The sequence below is a fragment of the Oncorhynchus mykiss genome, chromosome 27 (assembly GCF_013265735.2).
Source record: "Oncorhynchus mykiss isolate Arlee chromosome 27, USDA_OmykA_1.1, whole genome shotgun sequence".
NCBI lineage: Eukaryota > Metazoa > Chordata > Actinopteri > Salmoniformes > Salmonidae > Oncorhynchus > Oncorhynchus mykiss.
Window position 1 is genome coordinate 42,573,688 of NC_048591.1, and position 25,400 is coordinate 42,599,087.

At 45.8% G+C, this 25,400-nt stretch overlaps 1 protein-coding gene across 3 annotated transcripts in view; it reads left to right on the forward strand.

The window, feature by feature from the left end:
• The first annotated feature begins 894 nt into the window (after positions 1–894).
• LOC110508057 (collagen alpha-1(XXVI) chain) overlaps positions 895–25,400 on the forward strand; it is a 54,657-nt gene continuing 30,151 nt past the window's right edge. The window contains exons 1-3 of one of the 3 annotated variants that reach the window (XM_036965662.1): positions 895–1,337; positions 2,028–2,150; positions 2,272–2,375. In XM_036965662.1, the coding sequence (XP_036821557.1) occupies positions 1,171–1,337; positions 2,028–2,150; positions 2,272–2,375 (394 nt within the window). In that variant the 5' untranslated portion in view covers positions 895–1,170. The remainder of the gene's footprint in view (positions 1,338–2,027; positions 2,151–2,271; positions 2,376–25,400) is intronic. The other 2 variants (XM_036965661.1, XM_036965660.1) reach the window with 2 other exon arrangements.

Consider the following 25,400-nt stretch of genomic DNA (forward strand, 5'->3'; position numbering starts at 1 on the left):
GTGGGAGATTTGTACAGGGTAAAAGGGATCTTGAAGAAGGAAGGCTATCACTCCATTTTGCAACGCCATGCCATACGTTTAATTGGAGCCAATTTCCTCCTACAACAGGACAATGACCCAAAGCACAGCCCCAAACTATGCAATAACTATTTAGGGAAGAAGCAGTCAGCTGGTATTCTGTCTATAATGGAGTGGCCAGCACAGTCACCGGATCTCAACCCTATTGAGCTGTTATGGGAGCAGCTTGACCATATGGTACATAAGAAGTGCCCATCAAGACAATCCAATTTGTGGGAGGTGCTTCAGGAAGCATGGGGTGAAATCTCTTCAGATTACCTCAACAAATTGATGACTAGAATGCCAAAAGTCTGCAAGTAATTGCTGCAAATGGAGGATTCTTTGACAAAGAAAGTTTGAAGGACACAATTACTATTTAAATTAAAAATCATTATTTATAACCTTGTCAACGTTTTGACTATATTTCCTATTCATTTTGCAACTCATTTCATGTATGTTTTCATGAAAAACAAGGACATTTCTAAGTGACCCCAAACTTTTGAACGGTAGTGTATTTTACTGAAGGGAGGGCCATCCATTTTCATTTCTGAGAGATCCGATTTTCTCCAGGTTCCACTCATTATAAATAATTTACAGTCCCTAAAATGTGACAGGATGTACTTTTATAATCCATAGGATTAAGTGAACCCGTTTTAATTCCTAGCAATTTAACCTTTATTCTAAATCAAAATTGTGAGAAGCAGCTGATCTAAATCCCAAAATCTCTCCTATTAAATGCGGTTCCGATGTGGTTTTCTACCTCACCAGATTTCTGCACGCTTTTTACGCGCACCAGCTACAGTGGATATCTGACTCCTTCATCCTCGCAGGGGGGTCCAACGTCAGAGAAGTGTTTAAAACGCAGATTATTCCCTGGGCATGGGTGTCAGTGTAATGCATTTTGACTTGAGTTATTGGATTTATCCAGCGCTCTGTCTTGTAGTCTGTACCATGGCGAACTCATAAACGCTGTACTGTTGACTACTACGGTGTATTTATTCCACATCTGACAAAGATCTAACCCTTCGAAGAGATTCAAACTCTTTTCTTTTTTAAATCAACGGAAGCCTACAGCAACTAGCGTTTTGGAACTCTGTGGAGACGCCATTGGCAATGACATCGCTCCCGTGCGCTCTGTGCATAATATGGATATGTCTGATCTGTCATTCGACGGGAACGGGATTTATTTACCAGTTTCCCGGAGTGACTGGCCAAAGCGTCAACTCGGAGCAGAGCGCGACCACAGGTTCACCAGGCAGCGGATCAAACATTCACCTCAGGTGAGCACATCATGACGCACGGAGAGAATTCATTGTGAGGATGGCCAGAATTTGCCAAAATGAAACATAATTTATTTACAATGTCACCATTGATAGAGAAATGTTTAATGTATGACTAAAACTGTTGGTTATCAGCTCTGGTATCAGATTTCTGGGGGAAAGGGGTAAGAGCTGATGCTTGCAGTTATTGTAGGATTTATATATCCTATAGTGGATGAAGGGTTATTGTAGGGATTTATATCTCCTATAGTGGATGAAGGGTTATTGTAGGGATTTATATCTCCTATAGTGGATGAAGGGTTATTGTAGGATGTATATCTCATATAGTGGATGAAGGGTTATTGTAGGGATTTATATCTCCTATAGTGGATGAAGGGTTATTGTAGGGATTTATATCTCCTATAGTGGATGAAGGGTTATTGTAGGATGTATATCTCCTATAGTGGATGAAGGGTTATTGTAGGGATTTATATCTCCTATAGTGGATGAAGGGTTATTGTAGGATGTATATCTCCTATAGTGGATGAAGGGTTATTGTAGGATTTATATCTCCTATAGTGGATGAAGGGTTATTGTAGGGATGTATAAAACATATACAGGAGACGTTTTTAGAGTATTTGACAACCTTACATTGTGACCTGTGTTAGATGTTATGATAACAAGATCCACATGGTCTGTCTGTGACTACAGGAACTGGTGCCAGTACACTGTGTTGAGGACAGTGAAGTGCCAGGTGCATAATGGGACAGAGACCATGGTACAGCGAGTGTTTCAAGGCTGCCGCTGGCCAGGACCCTGCTCCAAACTCATCAGGTAGGACTGGACCAGACGACCCCAGAGTACTGTTTTGATATAAATGCCATCTTATAGTGTATATAGTAGCAATAGTTTACATGAAGATGTTCCTGTGTTGACCCTGTCCCTCCTCCGTCAGCTACAGGACCGTGGTCAGGCCGTCGTACAAGGTGGCCTATCGGCAGATCACAGCTCGGGAGTGGAGGTGCTGTCCTGGGTTTGTAGGAGATGAATGTCGAGAAGGTGAGCATTCACACTCATAATCATGCCCTCTATCTGTCCTCACCCTAATGTAAACCCATATAACCCTGTATCTTTCCTCACCCTAATGTAAACCCATATAACCCTCTATCTGTCCTCACCCTAATGTAAACCCGTATAACCCTCCATCTGTCCTCACCCTAATGTAAACCCGTATAACCCTCTATCTGTCCTCACCCTAATGTAAACCCGTATAACCCTCCATCTGTCCTCACCCTAATGTAAACCCGTATAACCCACTGGTTATAATCCTCTACCTGTTCTCCATTTCCTCAGGTGATAATGTTAGTTCGGCAAAGCAAACATTCTAAAAAAAATTCTGTATGTATTTGGTCAGAGTAATGTTTAAGATACTGAGGGGAGGTCTTTTTTAAAGGTGTTAGCCAGTTGCTGTTGTACGGGGACTGTAACAGACTCAGACTTGACGTTAGTATGGCCGAGGAGGAATAAGGAATGAGAGCTGTTACCTGGCACACGAGGGAGAAAAGTAACTGTGAGAAGTACTGTAGTTATGAACGACTGCTGGTTGATATCCTGCTACATTACTGTAGGTTTGGGAACTTAAGGTGTGTTGAATTAAAAGTTGGGACCGAGGAGCCTGTTTTTATTTAGGAACATGTTCCCAAATTTAAAGGTCTGCTGAGGCTCTGTAGTTGTGTACATACTCCTCGGGTCTTTAATCAAGATGTTTTTGTGTCTGAGAGAGAGAGAGAGAGAGAGAGAGAGAGAGAGAGAGAGAGAGAGAGAGAGAGAGAGAGAGAGAGAGAGAGAGAGAGAGAGAGAGAGAGAGAGAGAGAGAGAGAGAGAGAGAGAGAGAGAGAGAGAGAGAGAGAGAGAGAGAGAGAGAGAGAGAGAGAGAGAGAGAGAGAGAGAGAGAGAGAGAGAGAGAGAGAGAGAGAGAGAGAGAGAGAGAGAGAGAGAGAGAGAGAGAGAGAGAGAGAGAGAGAGAGAGAGAGAGAGAGAGAGAGAGAGAGAGAGAGAGAGAGAGAGAGAGAGAGAGAGAGAGAGAGAGAGAGAGAGAGAGAGAGAGAGAGAGAGAGAAGAGAGAGAGAGAGAGAGAGAGAGAGAGAGAGAGAGAGAGAGAGAGAGAGAGAGAGAGAGAGAGAGAGAGAGAGAGAGAGAGAGAGAGAGAGAGAGAGAGAGAGAGAGAGACAGACAGACAGACAGACAGACAGACAGACAGACAGACAGACAGACAGACAGACAGACAGACAGACAGACAGACAGACAGACAGACAGACAGACAGACAGACAGACAGACAGACAGACAGACAGACAGACAGACAGACAGACAGACAGACAGACAGACAGACAGACAGACAGACAGACGAGGTTGTCAGCTATTGTAGGCGCAGGAGATTTGTCAAAATGAAACATCATGTATTTACAACGTCACCATTGATAGAGAAATGTTTAATGTATGACTAAAACTGTTGGTTATCAGCTCTGATATCAGATTTCTGGGGAAAAGGGGGAAGAGCTGATGCTTGCAGTTATTGTAGGATTTATATCTCCTATAGTGGATGAAGGGTTATTGTAGGGATTTATATCTCCTATAGTGGATGAAGGGGTTATTGTAGGATTTATATCTCCTATAGTGGATGAAGGTTTATTGTAGGATGTATATCTCATATAGTGGATGAAGGTTTATTGTAGGGATTTATGTCTCCTATAGTGGATGAAGGGTTATTGTAGGGATGTATATCTCCTATAGTGGATGAAGGGTTATTGTAGGATGTATATCTCCTATAGTGGATGAAGGGTTATTGTAGGATTTATATCTCCTATAGTGGATGAAGGGTTATTGTAGGGATTTATATCTCCTATAGTGGATGAAGGGTTATTGTAGGGATTTATGTCTCCTATAGTGGATGAAGGGTTATTGTAGGGATTTATATCTCCTATAGTGGATGAAGGGTTATTGTAGGGATTTATATCTCCTATAGTGGATGAAAGGTTATTGTAGGGATTTATATCTCCTATAGTGGATGAAGGGTTATTGTAGGATTTATATCTCCTATAGTGGATGAAGGGTTATTGTAGGATTTATATCTCCTATAGTGGATGAAGGGTTATTGTAGGATTTATATCTCCTATAGTGGATGAAGGGTTATTTTAGGGATTTATATCTCCTATAGTGGATGAAGGGTTATTGTAGGATGTATATCTCCTATAATGGATGAAGGGTTATTGTAGGATTTATATCTCCTATAGTGGATGAAGGGTTATTGTAGGGATTTATATCTCCTATAGTGGATGAAGGGTTATTGTAGGATTTATATCTCCTATAGTGGATGAAGGGTTATTGTAGGGATGTATAAAACATATACAGGAGATGTTTTTAGAGTATTTGACAACCTTACATTGTGACCTGTGTTAGATGTTATGATAACAAGATTCATATGGTATGTCTGTGACTACAGGATCCGGTCAGCAGGAGCAAGAGATGTTTCTCTTACTCCCCCTCCCCATATTTCCCCATTATAGTGAAAGGGTTGAAAAATAGGCTCTATGAACCATAAAAAAACGAGGTAGAGAGTCTTGTAAAGCGTGAGGCGATAGGGAGGCAGGGCACCACAAACCTCAGGCTCCCAGTCCAGTAAAGAGATAGGTTGGACTTAGAGGAACTGCTCGAGACTTCCTGCCCAGTAAAGAGAGGTTGGACTGGGGGGAACCACTAGAAGCGGTCAGACTGGCTGAAAACAGAGTGGGAGGATGTGGAGTGTAGGCCCCAGCTCTCTTGTCTCCAGGGTTTAGTCTACTAAATATACCTTCACACTTTGGCAAGCACCACACTCACTTACTGCACACACAGAGCCTTCAGAAGTATTCATACCCCTTGACTTATTCCACATTTTGTTGTGTTACAGCCTGAATTCTAAATTGATTTTTAAAAAACATTCGCTCATCGACACACAATACCCCATAATGACACCACAATACCCCATAATGACACCACAATACCCCATAATGACATCACAATACCCCATAATGACATCACAATACCCCATAATGACTTCACATTACCCCATAATGACACCACAATACCCCATAATGACATCACAATACCCCATAATGACAAAGTAAAAACATGTTTTTAGACATTTTAGTTAATTTATTGAAAATGTAGTACAGAAATGTCTAATTTACATAAGTATTCACACCCCTGAGTCAATACGCATTAGAATCACCTTTGGCAGCGATTACAGCTTAGTCTTTCTGGGTAAGTCTCTAAGAGCTTTGCACACCTGAATTGTACAATATTTGCACATTATTATTTAAAGAATTCTTCAAGCTCTGTTAAGTTTATTGTTAATCATTGCTAGACGGCCATTTTCAAGTCTTTCCATAGATTTTCAAGACGATTTTAAGTCAAAAGTGTTACTAGGCCAGTCAAGACCATTCAATGCTCCCGAGCGGCACAGCGGTCTAAGGCACTGCATCTCAGTGCTAGAGGCGTCACAACAGACACCCTGATTCAATTCCAAGCTGTATCACAACCAGCTGGTGATCGGGAGTCTCACAGGGCGGCGCACATGTGGCACAGCGTCGTCCAGGTGGCCTTCTTTGTGAGGCATCGGGAGACCTCCCTGGTCCTTGTGGTTGAATCCGTGTTTGAAATTCACTGCTCGACTGAGGGACCTTACAGACAATTAATTACAAGGTGGTCATTCAAAAGGTATTTTCAACACTATTATTGCACACAGAGTGAGTCCACGTAACTTATTATGTGACTTGTTAAGCAAATGCTTACTCCTGAACTGATGTAGGCATCGCCATGACAAAAGGCTTGAATACTTATTGACTCAAGACATTTACAGTTAGAATTTTTTATTTCGTCTATGACATTATAGGGTATTGATTTAGTGACACAACATAAATTCAGGCTGATAAATGTGGGAACAGTCAAGGGGTGTGAACACTTTCTGAAGGCCCTGTACATACAGCATCATACAATGAACATGAACTTAATTCTCCAGGGGCACCTTGCATCTTAGATTCGCACGCAAGTGCACACACACACACACACACAGAGACACACACACAGACACAGACACACACACACACACACACGCACACACACACACACACACACACGGCAGGGCGGTGTCCAAGGCAGGGCAGTGTCCATCTTGTCAGGCCTCTCTGTTCACCTCTCTCCGAGACCAACAGCCTCGTGAATGAGAGAGGTGTGTTTTGAAGTCGCTTTCCATGTTGTCTGTAGCTTGTGAGGTGTGGAAACACTTTGTTGCTTTTATGAATTTTGTCTTGCTGCTTTTTATTTTATGTTGCTCTGTCTGTATGCTGCGTCTTGCTTGTCCTATGTTGCTCTGTCTGTATGCTGCGTCTTGCTTGTCCTATGTTGCTCTGTCTGTATGCTATGTCTTGCTTGTCCTATGTTGCTATGTCTTGCTTGTTCTATGCTGCTATTGTCTATATTGTAATTGTTTTTAATAACCTGCCCAGGGACTGCGGTTGAAAATTAGCCGGCTGGCTAAAACCGGCACTTTTACTGAAACGTTGATTAATGTGCACTGTCCCTGTAAAAATAAAATAAACTCAAACTCAAACTCAAATAGCTGACCAACCAGCCTGTTACCAAACCTTAGTAAACTTCTAGAAAAAAATTGTTTCCTTTTGTAGTCCTTTTGGTTGTCTCTGTAGTCCTGTTGGTTGTCTCTGTAGTCCTGTTGGTTGTCTGTAGTCCTTTTGGTTGTCTCTGTAGTCCTGTTGGTTGTCTCTGAAGTCCTTTTGGTTGTCTCTGTAGTCCTTTTGGTTGTCTCTGTAGTCCTGTTGGTTGTCTGTAGTCCTGTTGGTTGTCTCTGTAGTCCTTTTGGTTGTCTCTGTAGTCCTTTTGGTTGTCTCTGTAGTCCTTTTGGTTGTCTGTAGTCATTTTGGTTGTCTCTGTAGTTCTGTTGGTTGTCTGTAGTCCTGTTGGTTGTCTGTAGTCCTGTTGGTTGTCTGTAGTCCTTTTGGTTGTCTCTGTAGTCCTTTTGGTTGTCTCTGTAGTCCTGTTGGTTGTCTCTGTAGTCCTGTTGGTTGTCTCTGAAGTCCTGTTGGTTGTCTCTGTAGTCCTTTTGGTTGTCTCTGTAGTCCTGTTGGTTGTCTCTGTAGTCCTGTTGGTTGTCTCTGAAGTCCTGTTGGTTGTCTCTGAAGTCCTTTTGGTTGTCTCTGTAGTCCTGTTGGTTGTCTGTAGTCCTGTTGGTTGTGTCTGTAGTCCTGTTGGTTGTCTCTGAAGTCCTTTTGGTTGTCTCTGTAGTCCTTTTGGTTGTCTCTGTAGTCCTGTTGGTTGTCTCTGTAGTCCTTTTGGTTGTCTCTGTAGTCCTGTTGGTTGTCTCTGTAGTCCTTTTGGTTGTCTCTGTAGTCCTTTTGGTTGTCTGTAGTCATTTTGGTTGTCTCTGTAGTTCTGTTGGTTGTCTGTAGTCCTGTTGGTTGTCTGTAGTCCTTTTGGTTGTCTCTGTAGTCCTTTTGGTTGTCTCTGTAGTCTTTTTGGTTGTCTCTGTAGTCCTTTTGGTTGTCTCTGTAGTCATTTTGGTTGTCTCTGTAGTCCTGTTGGTTGTCTCTGTAGTCCTGTTGGTTGTCTCTGAAGTCCTTTTGGTTGTCTCTGTAGTCCTGTTGGTTGTCTCTGAAGTCCTTTTGGTTGTCTCTGTAGTCCTGTTGGTTGTCTCTGAAGTCCTGTTGGTTGTCTCTGAAGTCCTTTTGGTTGTCTCTGTAGTCCTGTTGGTTGTCTGTAGTCCTGTTGGTTGTCTCTGTAGTCCTGTTGGTTGTCTCTGAAGTCCTTTTGGTTGTCTCTGTAGTCCTGTTGGTTGTCTCTGTAGTCCTTTTGGTTGTCTCTGTAGTCCTTTTGGTTGTCTCTGTAGTCCTGTTGGTTGTCTATAGTCCTTTTGGTTGTCTCTGTAGTCCTTTTGGTTGTCTCTGTAGTCCTTTTGGTTTTCTGTAGTCCTTTTGGTTGTCTCTGTAGTCCTTTTGGTTGTCTCTGTAGTCCTTTTGGTTGTCTCTGTAGTCCTTTTGGTTGTCTCTGTAGTCCTTTTTGTTGTCTGTAGTCCTTTTGGTTGTCTCTGTAGTTCTGTTGGTTGTCTGTAGTCCTGTTGGTTGTCTGTAGTCCTTTTGGTTGTCTCTGTACTCCTTTTGGTTGTCTCTGTAGTCCTGTTGGTTGTCTGTAGTCCTTTTGGTTGTCTCTGTAGTCCTTTTGGTTGTCTCTGTAGTCCTTTTGGTTGTCTCTGTAGTCCTGTTGGTTGTCTCTGTAGTCCTTTTGGTTGTCTCTGTAGTCCTGTTGGTTGTCTCTGTAGTCCTGTTGGTTGTCTCTGAAGTCCTTTTGGTTGTCTCTGTAGTCCTGTTGGTTGTCTCTGAAGTCCTTTTGGTTGTCTCTGTAGTCCTTTTGGTTGTCTCTGTAGTCCTGTTGGTTGTCTCTGTAGTCCTGTTGGTTGTCTCTGAAGTCCTTTTGGTTGTCTCTGTAGTCCTGTTGGTTGTCTGTAGTCCTGTTGGTTGTCTCTGTAGTCCTGTTGGTTGTCTCTGAAGTCCTTTTGGTTGTCTCTGTAGTCCTTTTGGTTGTCTCTGTAGTCCTTTTGGTTGTCTCTGTAGTCCTTTTGGTTGTCTCTGTAGTCCTTTTGGTTGTCTGTAGTCATTTTGGTTGTCTCTGTAGTTCTGTTGGTTGTCTGTAGTCCTGTTGGTTGTCTGTAGTCCTTTTGGTTGTCTCTGTAGTCCTTTTGGTTGTCTCTGTAGTCCTGTTGGTTGTCTCTGAAGTCCTTTTGGTTGTCTCTGTAGTCCTGTTGGTTGTCTCTGAAGTCCTTTTGGTTGTCTCTGTAGTCCTTTTGGTTGTCTCTGTAGTCCTGTTGGTTGTCTCTGTAGTCCTTTTGGTTGTCTGTAGTCCTTTTGGTTGTCTCTGTAGTTCTGTTGGTTGTCTGTAGTCCTGTTGGTTGTCTGTAGTCCTTTTGGTTGTCTCTGTAGTCCTTTTGGTTGTCTCTGTAGTCCTGTTGGTTGTCTGTAGTCCTTTTGGTTGTCTCTGTAGTCCTTTTGGTTGTCTCTGTAGTCCTTTTGGTTGTCTCTGTAGTCCTGTTGGTTGTCTCTGTAGTCCTGTTGGTTGTCTCTGAAGTCCTTTTGGTTGTCTCTGTAGTCCTGTTGGTTGTCTCTGAAGTCTTTTTGGTTGTCTCTGTAGTCCTTTTGGTTGTCTCTGTAGTCCTGTTGGTTGTCTCTGTAGTCCTGTTGGTTGTCTCTGAAGTCCTGTTGGTTGTCTCTGAAGTCCTTTTGGTTGTCTCTGTAGTCCTGTTGGTTGTCTGTAGTCCTGTTGGTTGTCTCTGTAGTCCTGTTGGTTGTCTCTGAAGTCCTTTTGGTTGTCTCTGTAGTCCTTTTGGTTGTCTCTGTAGTCCTTTTGGTTGTCTCTGTTGTCCTTTTGGTTGTCTCTGTAGTCCTTTTGGTTGTCTGTAGTCATTTTGGTTGTCTCTGTAGTTCTGTTGGTTGTCTGTAGTCCTGTTGGTTGTCTGTAGTCCTTTTGGTTGTCTCTGTAGTCCTTTTGGTTGTCTCTGTAGTCCTGTTGGTTGTCTGTAGTCCTTTTGGTTGTCTCTGTAGTCCTTTTGGTTGTCTCTGTAGTCCTTTTGGTTGTCTCTGTAGTCATTTTGGTTGTCTCTGTAGTCCTGTTGGTTGTCTCTGTAGTCCTGTTGGTTGTCTCTGAAGTCCTTTTGGTTGTCTCTGTAGTCCTGTTGGTTGTCTCTGAAGTCCTTTTGGTTGTCTCTGTAGTCCTTTTGGTTGTCTCTGTAGTCCTGTTGGTTGTCTCTGTAGTCCTGTTGGTTGTCTCTGAAGTCCTTTTGGTTGTCTCTGTAGTCCTGTTGGTTGTCTGTAGTCCTGTTGGTTGTCTCTGTAGTCCTGTTGGTTGTCTCTGAAGTCCTTTTGGTTGTCTCTGTAGTCCTGTTGGTTGTCTCTGAAGTCCTTTTGGTTGTCTCTGTAGTCCTTTTGGTTGTCTCTGTAGTCCTTTTGGTTGTCTCTGTAGTCCTGTTGGTTGTCTATAGTCCTTTTGGTTGTCTCTGTAGTCCTTTTGGTTGTCTCTGTAGTCCTTTTGGTTGTCTCTGTAGTCCTGTTGGTTGTCTGTATCCCTGTTGGTTGTCTGTAGTCCTTTTGGTTGTCTCTGTAGTCCTTTTGGTTGTCTCTGTAGTCCTGTTGGTTGTCTGTAGTCCTGTTGGTTGTCTCTGTAGTCCTTTTGGTTGTCTCTGTAGTCCTTTTGGTTGTCTCTGTAGTCCTGTTGGTTGACTGTAGTCCTTTTGGTTGTCTGTAGTCCTTTTGGTTGTCTCTTTAGTCCTGTTGGTTGTCTCTGTAGTCCTGTTGGTTGTCTCTGTAGTCTTGTTGGTTGTCTATTCCTTTTGGTTGTCTCTGTAGTCCTTTTGGTTGTCTCTGTAGTCCTTTTGGTTGTCTCTGTAGTCCTTTTGGTTGTCTCTGTAGTCCTTTTGGTTGTCTCTGTGGTCCTTTTGGTTGTCTCTGTAGTCCTTTTGGTTGTCTCTGTAGTCCTGTTGGTTGTCTCTGTAGTCCTTTTGGTTGTCTCTGTAGTCCTTTTGGTTGTCTCTGTAGTCCTTTTGGTTGTCTGTAGTCCTGTTGGTTGTCTGTATTCCTTTTGGTTGTCTCTGTAGTCCTTTTGATTGTCTCTGTAGTCCTTTTGGTTGTCTCTGTAGTCCTTTTGGTTGTCTCTGTAGTCCTGTTGGTTGTCTCTGTAGTCCTGTTGGTTGTCTCTGTAGTCCTGTTGGTTGTCTATTCCTTTTGGTTGTCTCTGTAGTCCTTTTGGTTGTCTAGTCCTTTTGGTTGTCTCTGTAGTCCTTTTGGTTGTCTCTGTAGTCCTTTTGGTTGTCTCTGTAGTCCTTTTGGTTGTCTCTGTAGTCCTGTTGGTTGTCTGTAGTCCTGTTGGTTGTCTCTGTAGTCCTTTTGGTTGTCTCTGTAGTCCTTTTGGTTGTCTCTGTAGTCCTTTTGGTTGTCTGTAGTCCTGTTGGTTGTCTATAGTCCTGTTGGTTGTCTGTAGTCCTGTTGGTTGTCTCTGTAGTCCTGTTGGTTGTTTCTGTAGTCCTTTTGGTTGTCTCTGTAGTCCTTTTGGTTGTCTCTGTAGTCCTTTTGGTTGTCTCTGTAGTCCTGTTGGTTGTCTCTGTAGTCCTTTTGGTTGTCTCTGTAGTCCTTTTGGTTGTCTCTGTAGTCCTTTTGGTTGTCTCTGTAGTCCTGTTGGTTGTCTGTAGTCCTGTTGGTTGTCTCTGTAGTCCTTTTGGTTGTCTCTGTAGTCCTTTTGGTTGTCTCTGTAGTCTTGTTGGTTGTCTGTAGTCCTGTTGGTTGTGTCTGTAGTCCTGTTGGTTGTCTCTGTAGTCCTGTTGGTTGTCTGTAGTCCTTTTGGTTGTCTCTGTAGTCCTTTTGGTTGTCTGTAGTCCTTTTGGTTGTCTCTGTAGTCCTTTTGGTTGTCTCTGTAGTCCTTTTGGTTGTCTCTGTAGTCCTTTTGGTTGTCTGTAGTCCTTTTGGTTGTCTCTGTAGTCCTGTTGGTTGTCTCTGTAGTCCTGTTGGTTGTCTCTGCAGTCCTGTTGGTTGTCTCTGTAGTCCTGTTGGTTGTCTCTGTAGTCTTGTTGGTTGTCTCTGTAGTCCTTTTGGTTGTCTCTGTAGTCCTGTTGGTTGTCTCTGAAGTCCTTTTGGTTGTCTCTGTAGTCCTTTTGGTTGTCTCTGTAGTCCTGTTGGTTGTCTCTGTAGTCCTGTTGGTTGTCTCTGAAGTCCTGTTGGTTGTCTCTGAAGTCCTTTTGGTTGTCTCTGTAGTCCTGTTGGTTGTCTGTAGTCCTGTTGGTTGTCTCTGTAGTCCTGTTGGTTGTCTCTGAAGTCCTTTTGGTTGTCTCTGTAGTCCTGTTGGTTGTCTCTGAAGTCCTTTTGGTTGTCTCTGTAGTCCTTTTGGTTGTCTCTGTAGTCCTTTTGGTTGTCTCTGTAGTCCTGTTGGTTGTCTATAGTCCTTTTGGTTGTCTCTGTAGTCCTTTTGGTTGTCTCTGTAGTCCTTTTGGTTGTCTCTGTAGTCCTGTTGGTTGTCTGTATCCCTGTTGGTTGTCTGTAGTCCTTTTGGTTGTCTCTGTAGTCCTTTTGGTTGTCTCTGTAGTCCTGTTGGTTGTCTGTAGTCCTGTTGGTTGTCTCTGTTGTCCTTTTGGTTGTCTCTGTAGTCCTTTTGGTTGTCTCTGTAGTCCTGTTGGTTGACTGTAGTCCTTTTGGTTGTCTGTAGTCCTTTTGGTTGTCTCTGTAGTCCTGTTGGTTGTCTCTGTAGTCCTGTTGGTTGTCTCTGTAGTCTTGTTGGTTGTCTATTCCTTTTGGTTGTCTCTGTAGTCCTTTTGGTTGTCTCTGTAGTCCTTTTGGTTGTCTCTGTAGTCCTTTTGGTTGTCTCTGTAGTCCTTTTGGTTGTCTCTGTGGTCCTTTTGGTTGTCTCTGTAGTCCTTTTGGTTGTCTCTGTAGTCCTTTTGGTTGTCTCTGTAGTCCTGTTGGTTGTCTCTGTAGTCCTGTTGGTTGTCTCTGTAGTCCTGTTGGTTGTCTAGTCCTTTTGGTAGTCTCTGTAGTCCTTTTGGTTGTCTAGTCCTTTTGGTTGTCTCTGTAGTCCTTTTGGTTGTCTCTGTAGTCCTTTTGGTTGTCTGTAGTCCTTTTGGTTGTCTCTATAGTCCTTTTGGTTGTCTCTGTAGTCCTGTTGGTTGTCTCTGTAGTCCTTTTGGTTGTCTCTGTAGTCCTTTTGGTTGTCTCTGTAGTCCTTTTGGTTGTCTGTAGTCCTGTTGGTTGTCTGTATTCCTTTTGGTTGTCTCTGTAGTCCTTTTGATTGTCTCTGTAGTCCTTTTGGTTGTCTCTGTAGTCCTTTTGGTTGTCTCTGTAGTCCTGTTGGTTGTCTCTGTAGTCCTGTTGGTTGTCTCTGTAGTCCTGTTGGTTGTCTATTCCTTTTGGTTGTCTCTGTAGTCCTTCTGGTTGTCTAGTCCTTTTGGTTGTCTCTGTAGTCCTTTTGGTTGTCTCTGTAGTCCTTTTGGTTGTCTCTGTAGTCCTTTTGGTTGTCTCTGTAGTCCTGTTGGTTGTCTGTAGTCCTGTTGGTTGTCTCTGTAGTCCTTTTGGTTGTCTCTGTAGTCCTTTTGGTTGTCTCTGTAGTCCTTTTGGTTGTCTGTAGTCCTGTTGGTTGTCTATAGTCCTGTTGGTTGTCTGTAGTCCTGTTGGTTGTCTCTGTAGTCCTGTTGGTTGTTTCTGTAGTCCTTTTGGTTGTCTCTGTAGTCCTTTTGGTTGTCTCTGTAGTCCTTTTGGTTGTCTCTGTAGTCCTGTTGGTTGTCTCTGTAGTCCTTTTGGTTGTCTCTGTAGTCCTTTTGGTTGTCTCTGTAGTCCTTTTGGTTGTCTCTGTAGTCCTGTTGGTTGTCTGTAGTCCTGTTGGTTGTCTCTGTAGTCCTTTTGGTTGTCTCTGTAGTCCTTTTGGTTGTCTCTGTAGTCTTGTTGGTTGTCTGTAGTCCTGTTGGTTGTGTCTGTAGTCCTGTTGGTTGTCTCTGTAGTCCTGTTGGTTGTCTGTAGTCCTTTTGGTTGTCTCTGTAGTCCTTTTGGTTGTCTGTAGTCCTTTTAGTTGTCTCTGTAGTCCTTTTGGTTGTCTCTGTAGTCCTTTTGGTTGTCTCTGTAGTCCTTTTGGTTGTCTGTAGTCCTTTTGGTTGTCTCTGTAGTCCTGTTGGTTGTCTCTGTAGTCCTGTTGGTTGTCTCTGCAGTCCTGTTGGTTGTCTCTGTAGTCCTGTTGGTTGTCTCTGTAGTCTTGTTGGTTGTCTCTGTAGTCCTTTTGGTTGTCTGTAGTCCTGTTGGTTGTCTCTGTAGTCCTTTTGGTTGTCTAGTCCTTTTGGTTGTCTCTGTAGTCCTTTTGGTTGTCTCTGTAGTCCTTTTGGTTGTCTCTGTCATCCTTTTGGTTGTCTCTGTAGTCCTTTTGGTTGTCTCTGTAGTCCTTTTGGTTGTCTCTGTAGTCCTGTTGGTTGTCTCTGTAGTCCTGTTGGTTGTCTCTGTAGTCCTTTTGGTTGTCTCTGTAGTCCTTTTGGTTGTCTCTGTAGTCCTGTTGGTTGTCTCTGTAGTCCTTTTGGTTGTCTCTGTAGTCCTTTTGGTTGTCTCTGTAGTCCTTTTGGTTGTCTCTGTAGTCCTGTTGGTTGTCTCTGTAGTCCTTTTGGTTGTCTCTGTAGTCCTTTTTGTTGTCTCTGTAGTCCTTTTGGTTGTCTCTGTAGTCCTTTTGGTTGTCTCTGTAGTCCTTTTGGTTGTCTGTAGTCATTTTGGTTGTCTCTGTAGTCCTGTTGGTTGTCTCTATAGTCCTGTTGGTTGTCTCTGTAGTCCTGTTGGTTGTCTCTGTAGTCCTGTTGGTTGTCTCTGTAGTCCTGTTGGTTGTCTCTGTAGTCCTGTTGGTTGTCTCTGTAGTCCTTTTGGTTGTCTCTGTAGTCCTTTTGGTTGTCTCTGTAGTCCTGTTGGTTGTCTCTATAGTCCTGTTGGTTGTCTGTAGTCCTGTTGGTTGTCTGTAGTCCTGTTGGTTGTCTCTGTAGTCCTTTTGGTTGTCTCTGTAGTCCTGTTGGTTGTCTCTGTAGTCCTTTTGGTTGTCTCTGTAGTCCTGTTGGTTGTCTCTATAGTCCTGTTGGTTGTCTGTAGTCCTGTTGGTTGTCTCTGTAGTCCTTGCTACCTTACCATGAAAGATGCATGAATGCACTACTGTAAGTCTCTCTGAATAAGAGCGTCTGTTAAATGACTAACATGTAAATGTAATGATGGTTTGTTGTGTTTCGGGGGGGTGAGAAAGTCTCATTCTCGTCCGGCCACTAGATAAGAGGATGACATCACCATGCTGTTACCCAACAAACAGAAGTGATCCAAAATGTTTTTGGTTCGATGTGATTCTCTCTGGATTCATTTTACAGGCCAGCCACCTGCCTTAGTTGGGTAGTAGGATTGAGTTGTCCCAACACATTGGTTTAAAGCGGTAATCAGCAGTTGAAACAATAACAATTTCGGTAAACAGCTGAGTGATTGTGTTGGAGAAATGTAACCACTCTCAAGTTCATAGTCAGAGCTATGGATGGAAGGACCCATGATATCAACACTATAGTTTTAAACATGTTTTGAGGCTATAGTGTTTGTTTACATTTACTTTGTTTACAAACATTGAGGTCAAAAAAAGCTTTCCACTGGGCACCAACTTTAATGGATGGAGCAACTGAGCACTTCCCCTGTAGGGTCAGTCTTGCATATACCTCAATGGCTACGTAAAGGTTTTGGGAAGGTAAAATAATCCTAGATCAGTGCCATCGATGAGACACATTCTGTTGAGCCCCACTAATAAACTCTGAAGGCCAATGCATCGTTTGCTCAGCCCTGTCTGTGTTGTCCTCTGGCGGCTGGGTCATGGTGGATATTTGAGAAGTCTCCTTATACATCAATCAAACTGCTGACTTGTTGTCCTCTCTCCACTTCGCTCCTCTTCGCTCCTTCTCTATCCTCCTCTCTCCTCTTCTCTCCTCCTCTTCGCTCCTTCTCTATCCTTCTCTCTCCTCTTCTCTATTTCCTCTTTCCTCCTCTCTACTCTTCCTCTCTCCTCCTCTATCCCCCTCTCTCCTCCTCTCTCCCCCTCTCTCCCCTCCTCTCTCCTCTTCTCTCCTTTCTCCTCCTCTCTCCCCCTCTCTCCTCCTCTCTCCTCTTCTCTACTCCTCTTTCCTCCTCTCTCCTCCTCTCTCACCCTCTCTCCCCTCCTCTCTCCTCTTCTCTCCTCCTCTTTCCTCCTCTCTACTCTTCCTCTCTCCTCCTCTCTCCTCCTCTCTCCCCCTCTCTCCTCCTCTCTCCCCCTCTCTCCCCTCCTCTCTCCTCTTCTCTCCTTTCTCCTCCTCTCTCCTCTTCTCTCCTCCTCTCTCCTCCTCTCTCCCACTATCCTCCTCTGTCTTCTATCCTCCTCTCTCTCTCCTCTCTCTTCTTCTCTCCTCCTATCTCATCCTCCCTCCCTCTCTCTCTTCTATCCTCCCCTCTCCTCCTCTTTCCTCCTCTTCTCCTCCTCTCCTCCTCTCTCCCACTCTCTACTCCTCTCTCCTCCTCTCTCTCCTCCTCTCTCCTCTTCTCTCCTTTCTCCTCCTCTCTCTTCTTCTATCCTCCTCTCTCCTCCTTTCTCATCCGCTGTGTTTTATCATCCTCTCTCCTCCTCTCCTCCTCTCTCCTCCTCTCTCTTCTTCTATCCTCCTCTCTCCTCCTTTCTCCTCCTCTGTCTTTTATCCTCCTCTCTCCTCCTCTCCTCCTCTCTCCTCCTCTCTCCTCCTCTCCTCCTCTCTCTTATTCTATCCTCCTCTCTCTTCCTCTCTCTTCTTCTTTCCTCCTCTCTCCTCCTTTCTCCTCCTCTGTCTTTTATCCACCTCTCTCCTCCTCTCTCCTCCTCTCTTTCCTCCTCTCTCCTCCTCCTCTCTCTTCCTCTCTCTTCTTCTATCCTCCTCTCTCTTCCTCTCTCTTCTTCTATCCTCCTCTCTCCTCCTTTTTCCTCCTCTCTTTTATCCTCCTCTCTCCTCCTCTCCTCCTCTCTCCTCATTTCTCTTCTTCTATCCTCCTCTCTCCTCTCTCCTCCTCCTCTCTCCTGCTCTCTCTTATTCTATCCTCCTCTCTCCTCCTCTCTCTTCTTCTCTCCTCCTCTCTCCTCCTCTCTCCTCTTCTCTCTCCTCCTCTCTCTCCTCCTCTCTCCTGCTCTCTCTTCTTCTATCCTCCTCTCTCCTCCTCTCTCTCATCCTCTCTCTTCCTCTCTCTTCTTCTATCCTCTCTCCTCCTCTCCTCTTCTCTCTCCTTCTCTCTCTCCTCCTCTCTCCTCCTCCTCTCTCCTGCTCTCTCTTCTTCTATCCTCCTCTCTCCTCTCTCTTCTTCTATCCTCCTCTCTCCTCTCTCTTCTTCTATCCTCCTCTCTCCTCCTCTCTCTCCTCCTCTCTCCTCCTCTCTCTCCTCCTCTCTCTTCCTCTCTCTTCTTCTATCCTCCTCTCGCCTCCTTTCTCCTCTTCTCTCTCCTCCTCTCTCTACTCCTCTCTACACCTCCTCTCTCCTGCTCTCTTTTCTTCTATCCTCCTCTCTCTTCCTCTCTCTTCTTCTATCCTCCTCTCTCCTCCTCTCTCCTCTTCTCTCTCCTCCTCTCACTCCTCCTCTCTCCTCCTCCTCTCTCCTGCTCTCTCTTCTTCTATCCTCCTCTCTCCTGCTCTCTCTTCTTCTATCCTCCTCTCTCTTCCTCTCTCTTCTTCTATCCTCCTCTCTCCTCCTCTCTCCTCTTCTCTCTCCTCCTCTCTCTCCTCCTCTCTCCTCCTCCTCTCTCCTGCTCTCTCTCCTTCTATACTCCTCTCTCCTGCTTTCTCTTCTTCTATCCTCCTCTCTCTCATCCTCTCTCTCCTCCTCTCTCCTCCTCTCTCTCCTCCTCTCTCCTCCTCCTCTCTCCTCCTCTCTCCTCCTCTCTCTCCTCCTCTCTCCTCCTCTCTCTCCTCCTCTCTCCTCCTCCTCTCTCCTCCTCTCTCCTCCTCTCTCTCATCCTCTCTCTCCTCCTCTCTCCTCCTCTCTCTCATCCTCTCTCTCCTCCTCTCTCCTCTTCTCTCTCCTCCTCTCTCCTCCTCCTCTCTCCTCCTCTCTCCTCCTCTCTCTCCTCCTCTCTCCTCATCCTCTCTCCTCCTCTCTCCTCCTCCTCTCTCCTGCTCTCTCTCCTCCTCTCTCATCCTCTCTCTCCTCCTCTCTCATTCTCTCTCTCCTCCTCTCTCCTCCTCCTCTCTCCTGCTCTCTCTTCTTCTATCCTCCTCTCTCCTCTCTCTTCTTCTATCCTCCTCTCTCCTCCTCTCTCTCCTCCTCTCTCTCCTCCTCTCTCTTCCTCTCTCTTCTTCTATCCTCCTCTCGCCTCCTTTCTCCTCTTCTCTCTCCTCCTCTCTCTACTCCTCTCTACACCTCCTCTCTCCTGCTCTCTTTTCTTCTATCCTCCTCTCTCTTCCTCTCTCTTCTTCTATCCTCCTCTCTCCTCCTCTCTCCTCCTCTCTCTCCTCCTCTCTCCTCCTCCTCTCTCCTGCTCTCTCTTCTTCTATCCTCCTCTCTCCTGCTCTCTCTTCTTCTATCCTCCTCTCTCTTCCTCTCTTCTTCTATCCTCCTCTCTCCTCTTCTCTCTCCTCTTCTCTCTCCTCCTCTCTCTCCTCCTCTCTCCTCCTCCTCTCTCCTGCTCTCTCTCCTTCTATCCTCCTCTCTCCTGCTTTCTCTTCTTCTATCCTCCTCTCTCTCATCCTCTCTCTCCTCCTCTCTCCTCCTCTCTCTCATCCTCTCTCTCCTCCTCTCTCCTCTTCTCTCTCCTCCTCTCTCCTCCTCCTCTCTCCTCCTCTCTCCTCCTCTCTCCTCCTCCTCTCTCCTCCTCTCTCCTCCTCCTCTCTCCTGCTCTCTCTCCTCCTCTCTCATCCTCTCTCTCCTCCTCTCTCCTCCTCTCTCTCCTCCCTCCTCCTCCTCTCTCCTGCTCTCTCTTCTTCTATCCTCCTCTCTCCTGCTCTCTCTTCTTCTATCCTCCTCTCTCTTCCTCTCTCTTCTTCTATCCTCCTCTCTCCTCCTCTCTCCTCTTCTCTCTCCTCCTCTCTCTCCTCCTCTCTCCTCCTCCTCTCTCCTGCTCTCTCTCCTTCTATACTCCTCTCTCCTGCTTTCTCTTCTTCTATCCTCCTCTCTCTCATCCTCTCTCTCCTCCTCTCTCCTCCTCTCTCTCCTCCTCTCTCCTCCTCCTCTCTCCTCCTCTCTCTCCTCCTCTCTCCTCCTCCTCTCTCCTCCTCTCTCCTCCTCCTCTCTCCTGCTCTCTCTCCTCCTCTCTCATCCTCTCTCTCCTCCTCTCTCCTCCTCTCTCTCCTCCTCTCTCCTCCCTCCTCCTCCTCTCTCCTCCTCTCTCCTCCTCTCTCTCCTCCTCTCTCCTCCTCTCTCATCCTCTCTCTCCTCCTCTCTCCTCCTCTCCTCCCTCCTCCTCCTCTCTCCTCCTCTCTCCTCCTCCTCTCTCCTCCTCTCTCCTCCTCTCTCTCCTCCTCTCTCCTCCTCCTCTTTCTCTTCTGTCCTTCCTCTTTTCTTCTTCTTTTAGCCTTATTCCCTTTACTCTCATCTTCCTCTCTATAAAATAAACTCATCTTCCTCTCTATAAAATAAACTCATCTTCCTCTCTATAAAATAAACTCATCTTCCTCTCTATAAAATAAACTCATCTTCCTCTCTATAAAATAAACCACCAAAAATCCTTTTGTTCGCAATCAATGTTTCTACAATGGATTTTTGCTGAGGCAGGAAAAATGTGTGTATGTGTGTGTGTTTCCTGCTTGTGTGTACATGGGTCAGTGTGTGTAGTACAGACACATGACGGCATGGAAAACATTTGGGAGAAATGTGGAAGTAATTTAGCTGCCGTTGGCCCCTGTCTCTTCTCCACTTTGTCGTAGCGGCACCTTGATGCCTATCTCCACACATTAACAAGGTAATGGGGCTGTGTGAGAAGGAAGTTATGTAGCAACAATGCCAGGACCTAACCCGGAGTCGCCTTACTGGCAACTAAATAAAACTCCCACATACTCTACCAAAACTTCACCAACACTTACTGAATAGACAACCTCTAAACTCCTGCATACTCTACCAAAACTTCACCAACACTTACTGAATAGACAACCTCTAAACTCCCACATACTCTACCAAAACTTCACCAACATTTACTGAATAGACAACCTCTAAACTATTTTACCAAAACTTCAGCAACACTTACTTTGGAGATAATCTTTCTATTCCCAAATCCTGTCAAGAGAAGTGAATATATTCCCATTTACTCTGCTAACCTGCAGGTTATCCTGAATCAATTCCACAGCTTAACACCCAGGATGAGCTTCATGCAAATGAGGGAGGACATAAAGGATATGAAGATCCATTAAGGAGGAATTATTCGGCTGTCAATCATTTATTCCTGTAACGCTATGGGTGGGCTTTGCTCGGCACGTTTACGAGTTTTGTAGGATTTAATATTGGCAGCGCTTCATAGTTCCATTAGTCATTCAACACCTCTCCTCTCTAGCTCTCATTGTCTCTCCTCCTCCCTCAGCTTTTCCTTTCCTCTCTTCCTCCCTCAGCTCTCCCTTCCTCTTCTCCTCCATCAGCTCTCCCTTACTCTCCTCCTCCCTCAGCTCTCCCTTCCTCTCCTCCTCCCTCAACTCTCCCTTCCTCTCCTCCTCCCTCAGCTCTCCCTTCCTCGCCTCCATCCTTCACTATCCCTTCCTCTTCTCCCTCAGCTCTCCCTCCCTCTCCTCCTCCCTCAGCTCTCCCTTCCTCACCTCCATCCTTCACTATCCCTTCCTCTTCTCCCTCAGCTCTCCCTTCCTCTCCTCCTCCCTCAGCTCTCCCTTCCTCTTCTCCCTCAGCTATCCCTTCCTCTCCTCCTCCCTCAGCTCTCCCTCCCTCTCCTCCTCCCTCAGCTCTCCCTTCCTCTCCTCCTCCCTCAGCTCTCCCTTCCTCTCGTCCCTCAGCTCTCCCTTCCTCTCGTCCCTCAGCTCTCCCTATTCTCTCCTTCCCTGGGTTCTCCTTTTCATATCTCTCTCCCTGTCCATCTCTAACTACCCTCTCTCTCTTAATATTGGCAGCGCTTCATAGTTCCATTAGTCATTCAACACCTCTCCTCTCTAGCTCTCCCTTCCTCTCCTCCTCCCTCAACTCTCCCTTCCTCTCCTCCTTCCTCAGCTCTCCCTTCCTCGCCTCCATCCTTCACTATCCCTTCCTCTTCTCCCTCAGCTCTCCCTCCCTCTCCTCCTCCCTCAGCTCTCCCTTCCTCACCTCCATCCTTCACTATCCCTTCCTCTTCTCCCTCAGCTCTCCCTTCCTCTCCTCCTCCCTCAGCTCTCCCTTCCTCTTCTCCCTCAGCTCTCCCTTCCTCTCCTCCTCCCTCAGCTCTCCCTCCCTCTCCTCCTCCCTCAGCTCTCCCTATTCTCTCCTTCCCTGGGTTCTCCTTTTCATATCTCTCTCCCTGTCCATCTCTAACTACCCTCTCTCTCTTAATATTGGCAGCGCTTCATAGTTCCATTAGTCATTCAACACCTCTCCTCTCTAGCTCTCCCTTCCTCTCCTCCTCCCTCAACTCTCCCTTCCTCTCCTCCTTCCTCAGCTCTCCCTTCCTCGCCTCCATCCTTCACTATCCCTTCCTCTTCTCCCTCAGCTCTCCCTCCCTCTCCTCCTCCCTCAGCTCTCCCTTCCTCACCTCCATCCTTCACTATCCCTTCCTCTTCTCCCTCAGCTCTCCCTTCCTCTCCTCCTCCCTCAGCTCTCCCTTCCTCTTCTCCCTCAGCTCTCCCTTCCTCTCCTCCTCCCTCAGCTCTCCCTCCCTCTCCTCCTCCCTCAGCTCTCCCTTCCTCTCCTCCTCCCTCAGCTCTCCCTTCCTCTCGTCCCTCAGCTCTCCCTTCCTCTCGTCCCTCAGCTCTCCCTATTCTCTCCTTCCCTGGGTTCTCCTTTTCATATCTCTCTCCCTGTCCATCTCTAACTACCCTCTCTCTCTTAATATTGGCAGCGCTTCATAGTTCCATTAGTCATTCAACACCTCTCCTCTCTAGCTCTCCCTTCCTCTCCTCCTCCCTCAACTCTCCCTTCCTCTCCTCCTTCCTCAGCTCTCCCTTCCTCGCCTCCATCCTTCACTATCCCTTCCTCTTCTCCCTCAGCTCTCCCTTCCTCTCTTCCTCCCTCAGCTCTCCCTTCCTCTCCTCCCTCAGCTCTCCCTTCCTCTCGTCCCTCAGCTCTCCCTATTCTCTCCTTCCCTGGGTTCTCCTTTTCATATCTCTCTCCCTGTCCATCTCAAACTACCCCCTCTCTCTCTCTCTCTCTCTCTCTCTCTCTCCTCCATTCAGTCTTTCCGCTCTTCTCAGTTAAAGTGATAGAACAGCACCATATCCCCCATGTGAGAGGGCATGATAAGTAATGTCTCTGTTTCTGGCTGTTCTGAGAGCAGACAAAAGCTAGACAGTTACCATTGACCCCACGGTGTTTGGGGAGAGCCATACCTGGTCCTGGACCTGTCAGTCTGTCTGTGTTCTAAGGGCATCTATCTGAGCAGTCCGTGTGGATCAACAAGCTGTAGTTGTAGTGTCCTGGGCTAGATGATGTGTGGATCAACAGTCTGTAGTTGTAGTGTCCTGGGCCAGATGATGTGTGGACCAACAGTCTGTAGTTGTATTGTCCTGGGCCAGATGATGTGTGTATCAACAGTCTGTAGTTGTAGTGTCCTGGGCTAGATGATGTGTGGATCAACAGTCTGTAGTTGTAGTGTCCTGGGCCAGATGATGTGTGTATCAACAGTCTGTAGTTGTAGTGTCCTGGGCCAGATGATGTGTGGATCAACAGTCTGTAGTTGTAGTGTCCTGGGCTAGATGATGTGTGGATCAACAGTCTGTAGTTGTAGTGTCCTGGGCCAGATGATATGTGGACCAACAGTCTGTAGTTGTATTGTCCTGGGCCAGATGATGTGTGGACCAACAGTCTGTAGTTGTAGTGTCCTGGGCTAGATGATGTGTGGATCAACAGTCTGTAGTGTTCTGGGCCAGATGATGTGTGGATCAACAGTCTGTAGTTGTATTGTCCTGGGCCAGATGATGTGTGGACCAACAGTCTGTAGTTGTAGTGTCCTGGGCTAGATGATGTGTGGATCAACAGTCTGTAGTTGTAGTGTCCTGGGCTAGATGATGTGTGGATCAACAGTCTGTAGTTGTAGTGTCCTGGGCCAGATGATGTGTGGATCAACAGTCTGTAGTTGTAGTGTCCTGGCTAGATGATGTGTGGATCAACAGTCTGTAGTTGTAGTGTCCTGGGCTAGATGATGTGTGGATCAACAGTCTGTAGTTGTAGTGTCCTGGGCCAGATGATGTGTGGATCAACAGTCTGTAGTTGTATTGTCCTGGGCCAGATGATGTGTGGATCAACAGTCTGTAGTTGTAGTGTCCTGGGCCAGATGATGTGTGGATCAACAGTCTGTAGTTGTAGTGTCCTGGGCCAGATGATGTGTGGATCAACAGTCTGTAGTGTCCTGGGCCAGATGATGTGTGGATCAACAGTCTGTAGTTGTATTGTCCTGGGCCAGATGATGTGTGGATCAACAGTCTGTAGTTGTAGTGTCCTGGGCTAGATGATGTGTGGATCAACACTCTGTAGTTGTAGTGTCCTGGGCTAGATGATGTGTGGATCAACAGTCTGTAGTTGTAGTGTCCTGGGCCAGATGATGTGTGGATCAACAGTCTGTAGTTGTAGTGTCCTGGGCTAGATGATGTGTGGATCAACAGTCTGTAGTTGTAGTGTCCTGGGCTAGATGATGTGTGGATCAACAGTCTGTAGTTGTAGTGTCCTGGGCCAGATGATGTGTGGATCAACAGTCTGTAGTTGTATTGTCCTGGGCCAGATGATGTGTGGATCAACAGTCTGTAGTTGTAGTGTCCTGGGCCAGATGATGTGTGGATCAACAGTCTGTAGTTGTAGTGTCCTGGGCCAGATGATGTGTGGATCAACAGTCTGTAGTTGTAGTGTCCTGGGCTAGATGATGTGTGGATCAACAGTCTGTAGTTGTAGTGTCCTGGGCCAGATGTGGATGTTTTGGCTGTGAAGCAGGCTGGATGGTGAACTGTGTGTGTGTATGTATATATATGTTTGTATATGTGTGTGTGTGCTATTTTGTGATTTTTTTTTTTCAAATTGTTTGTAACTTATTTTGTACATAATGTTGATGCTACCGAAAAGAGCGTCTTGAAAATTAAAGAGAGCCGCACACTCTAGGAGCTCAGATGCAAACATTTAATTACCAACGTTTCAACAGCCTAGCTGTCTTCATCAAACACTGCGGGATGACTCGTTTATGTAGTCAAAAGACACAGGTGTCTGTAATCATGGCCAAGAGTGTCCTAATATAATTGGTTAATAATCAAATATTCAAATGGCATACAAAGAACAGCATACAAACAACAAATGGATAGCATACGAAAAGAGCGTCTGGACATCAGAACAGCGATTTTCTCTTTAATGAGTCGGACGTGAAGGATATGGTGTTGCTCTCGGACAAGGTCCAAATCTTCACATGAAGAGAAGAAGGAAATACAGGGGGAAGAGATCAGGGTGCCTCGTGAGAATTTGTCGGCGAATTTGTTTACCATCCATTCTATTAGCCAACGTGCAATCACTGGAGAATTAACTAGTTCAGCTCCATTCGAGACTATCCTACCAACGGGACATTAAAAACTGTAATATCTTATGTTTCACCGAGTCGTGGCTGACTGGATAATATACAGTTGGCTGGGTTTTCCGTGCATCGGCAGGATAGAACAGCTACATCTGGTAAGACGAGGGGTGGGGGTGTGTGTCTATTTGTCAATAACAGCTGGTATGCGATGTCTAATATTAGGGTAGTCTCCAGGTATTGCTCGCCTGAGGTAGAGTACCTCATGATAAGCTGTAGACCACACTATCTACCAAGATAGTTTAGGCTACCTTCTAGGCTACCTTCCTCCTCTAACCACTAGACTACCTTCCTCTTCTAACCACTACCTGCTGCCCCTAGACACAGCATAATACTGTACCAATCTCAGGTAACCCACAATTGAAATCTCATGTAATTGGAAAGCTGCTCGATTAAGTTCTTGGTCAATACCTGGTAAGAGAAGAGATGCTACAACCAGAATGAGGAGCTACACCCCCCCCCCCCCCCCCCCCCTCCCCTCTCTCTCTCTCTCTCTTTACGGGCAAGTCTATGGGCCGAATGTCCCCTCCCACTTTCCGTAATTCGAAAGATGCTATAACCTGCGAAATCATGATTCGTCCAAATTACCAGTGACAACAAAAACAACACAATCACCGGAACTAGTGCTGCTCGTTAGCTGTCTGTACCCATAGAATCTAGATCTAACCATAGAATTTATATTTACACAGTCTGCCCACGAGAGATTGCCATACCACTAGCGCACTTGGCTCATCCAATCAAGCGCTTGGAGATCAGTTAATTTATTGAATTATCTCTGTTAGTGCTGGGTGGGAACAAAAGCT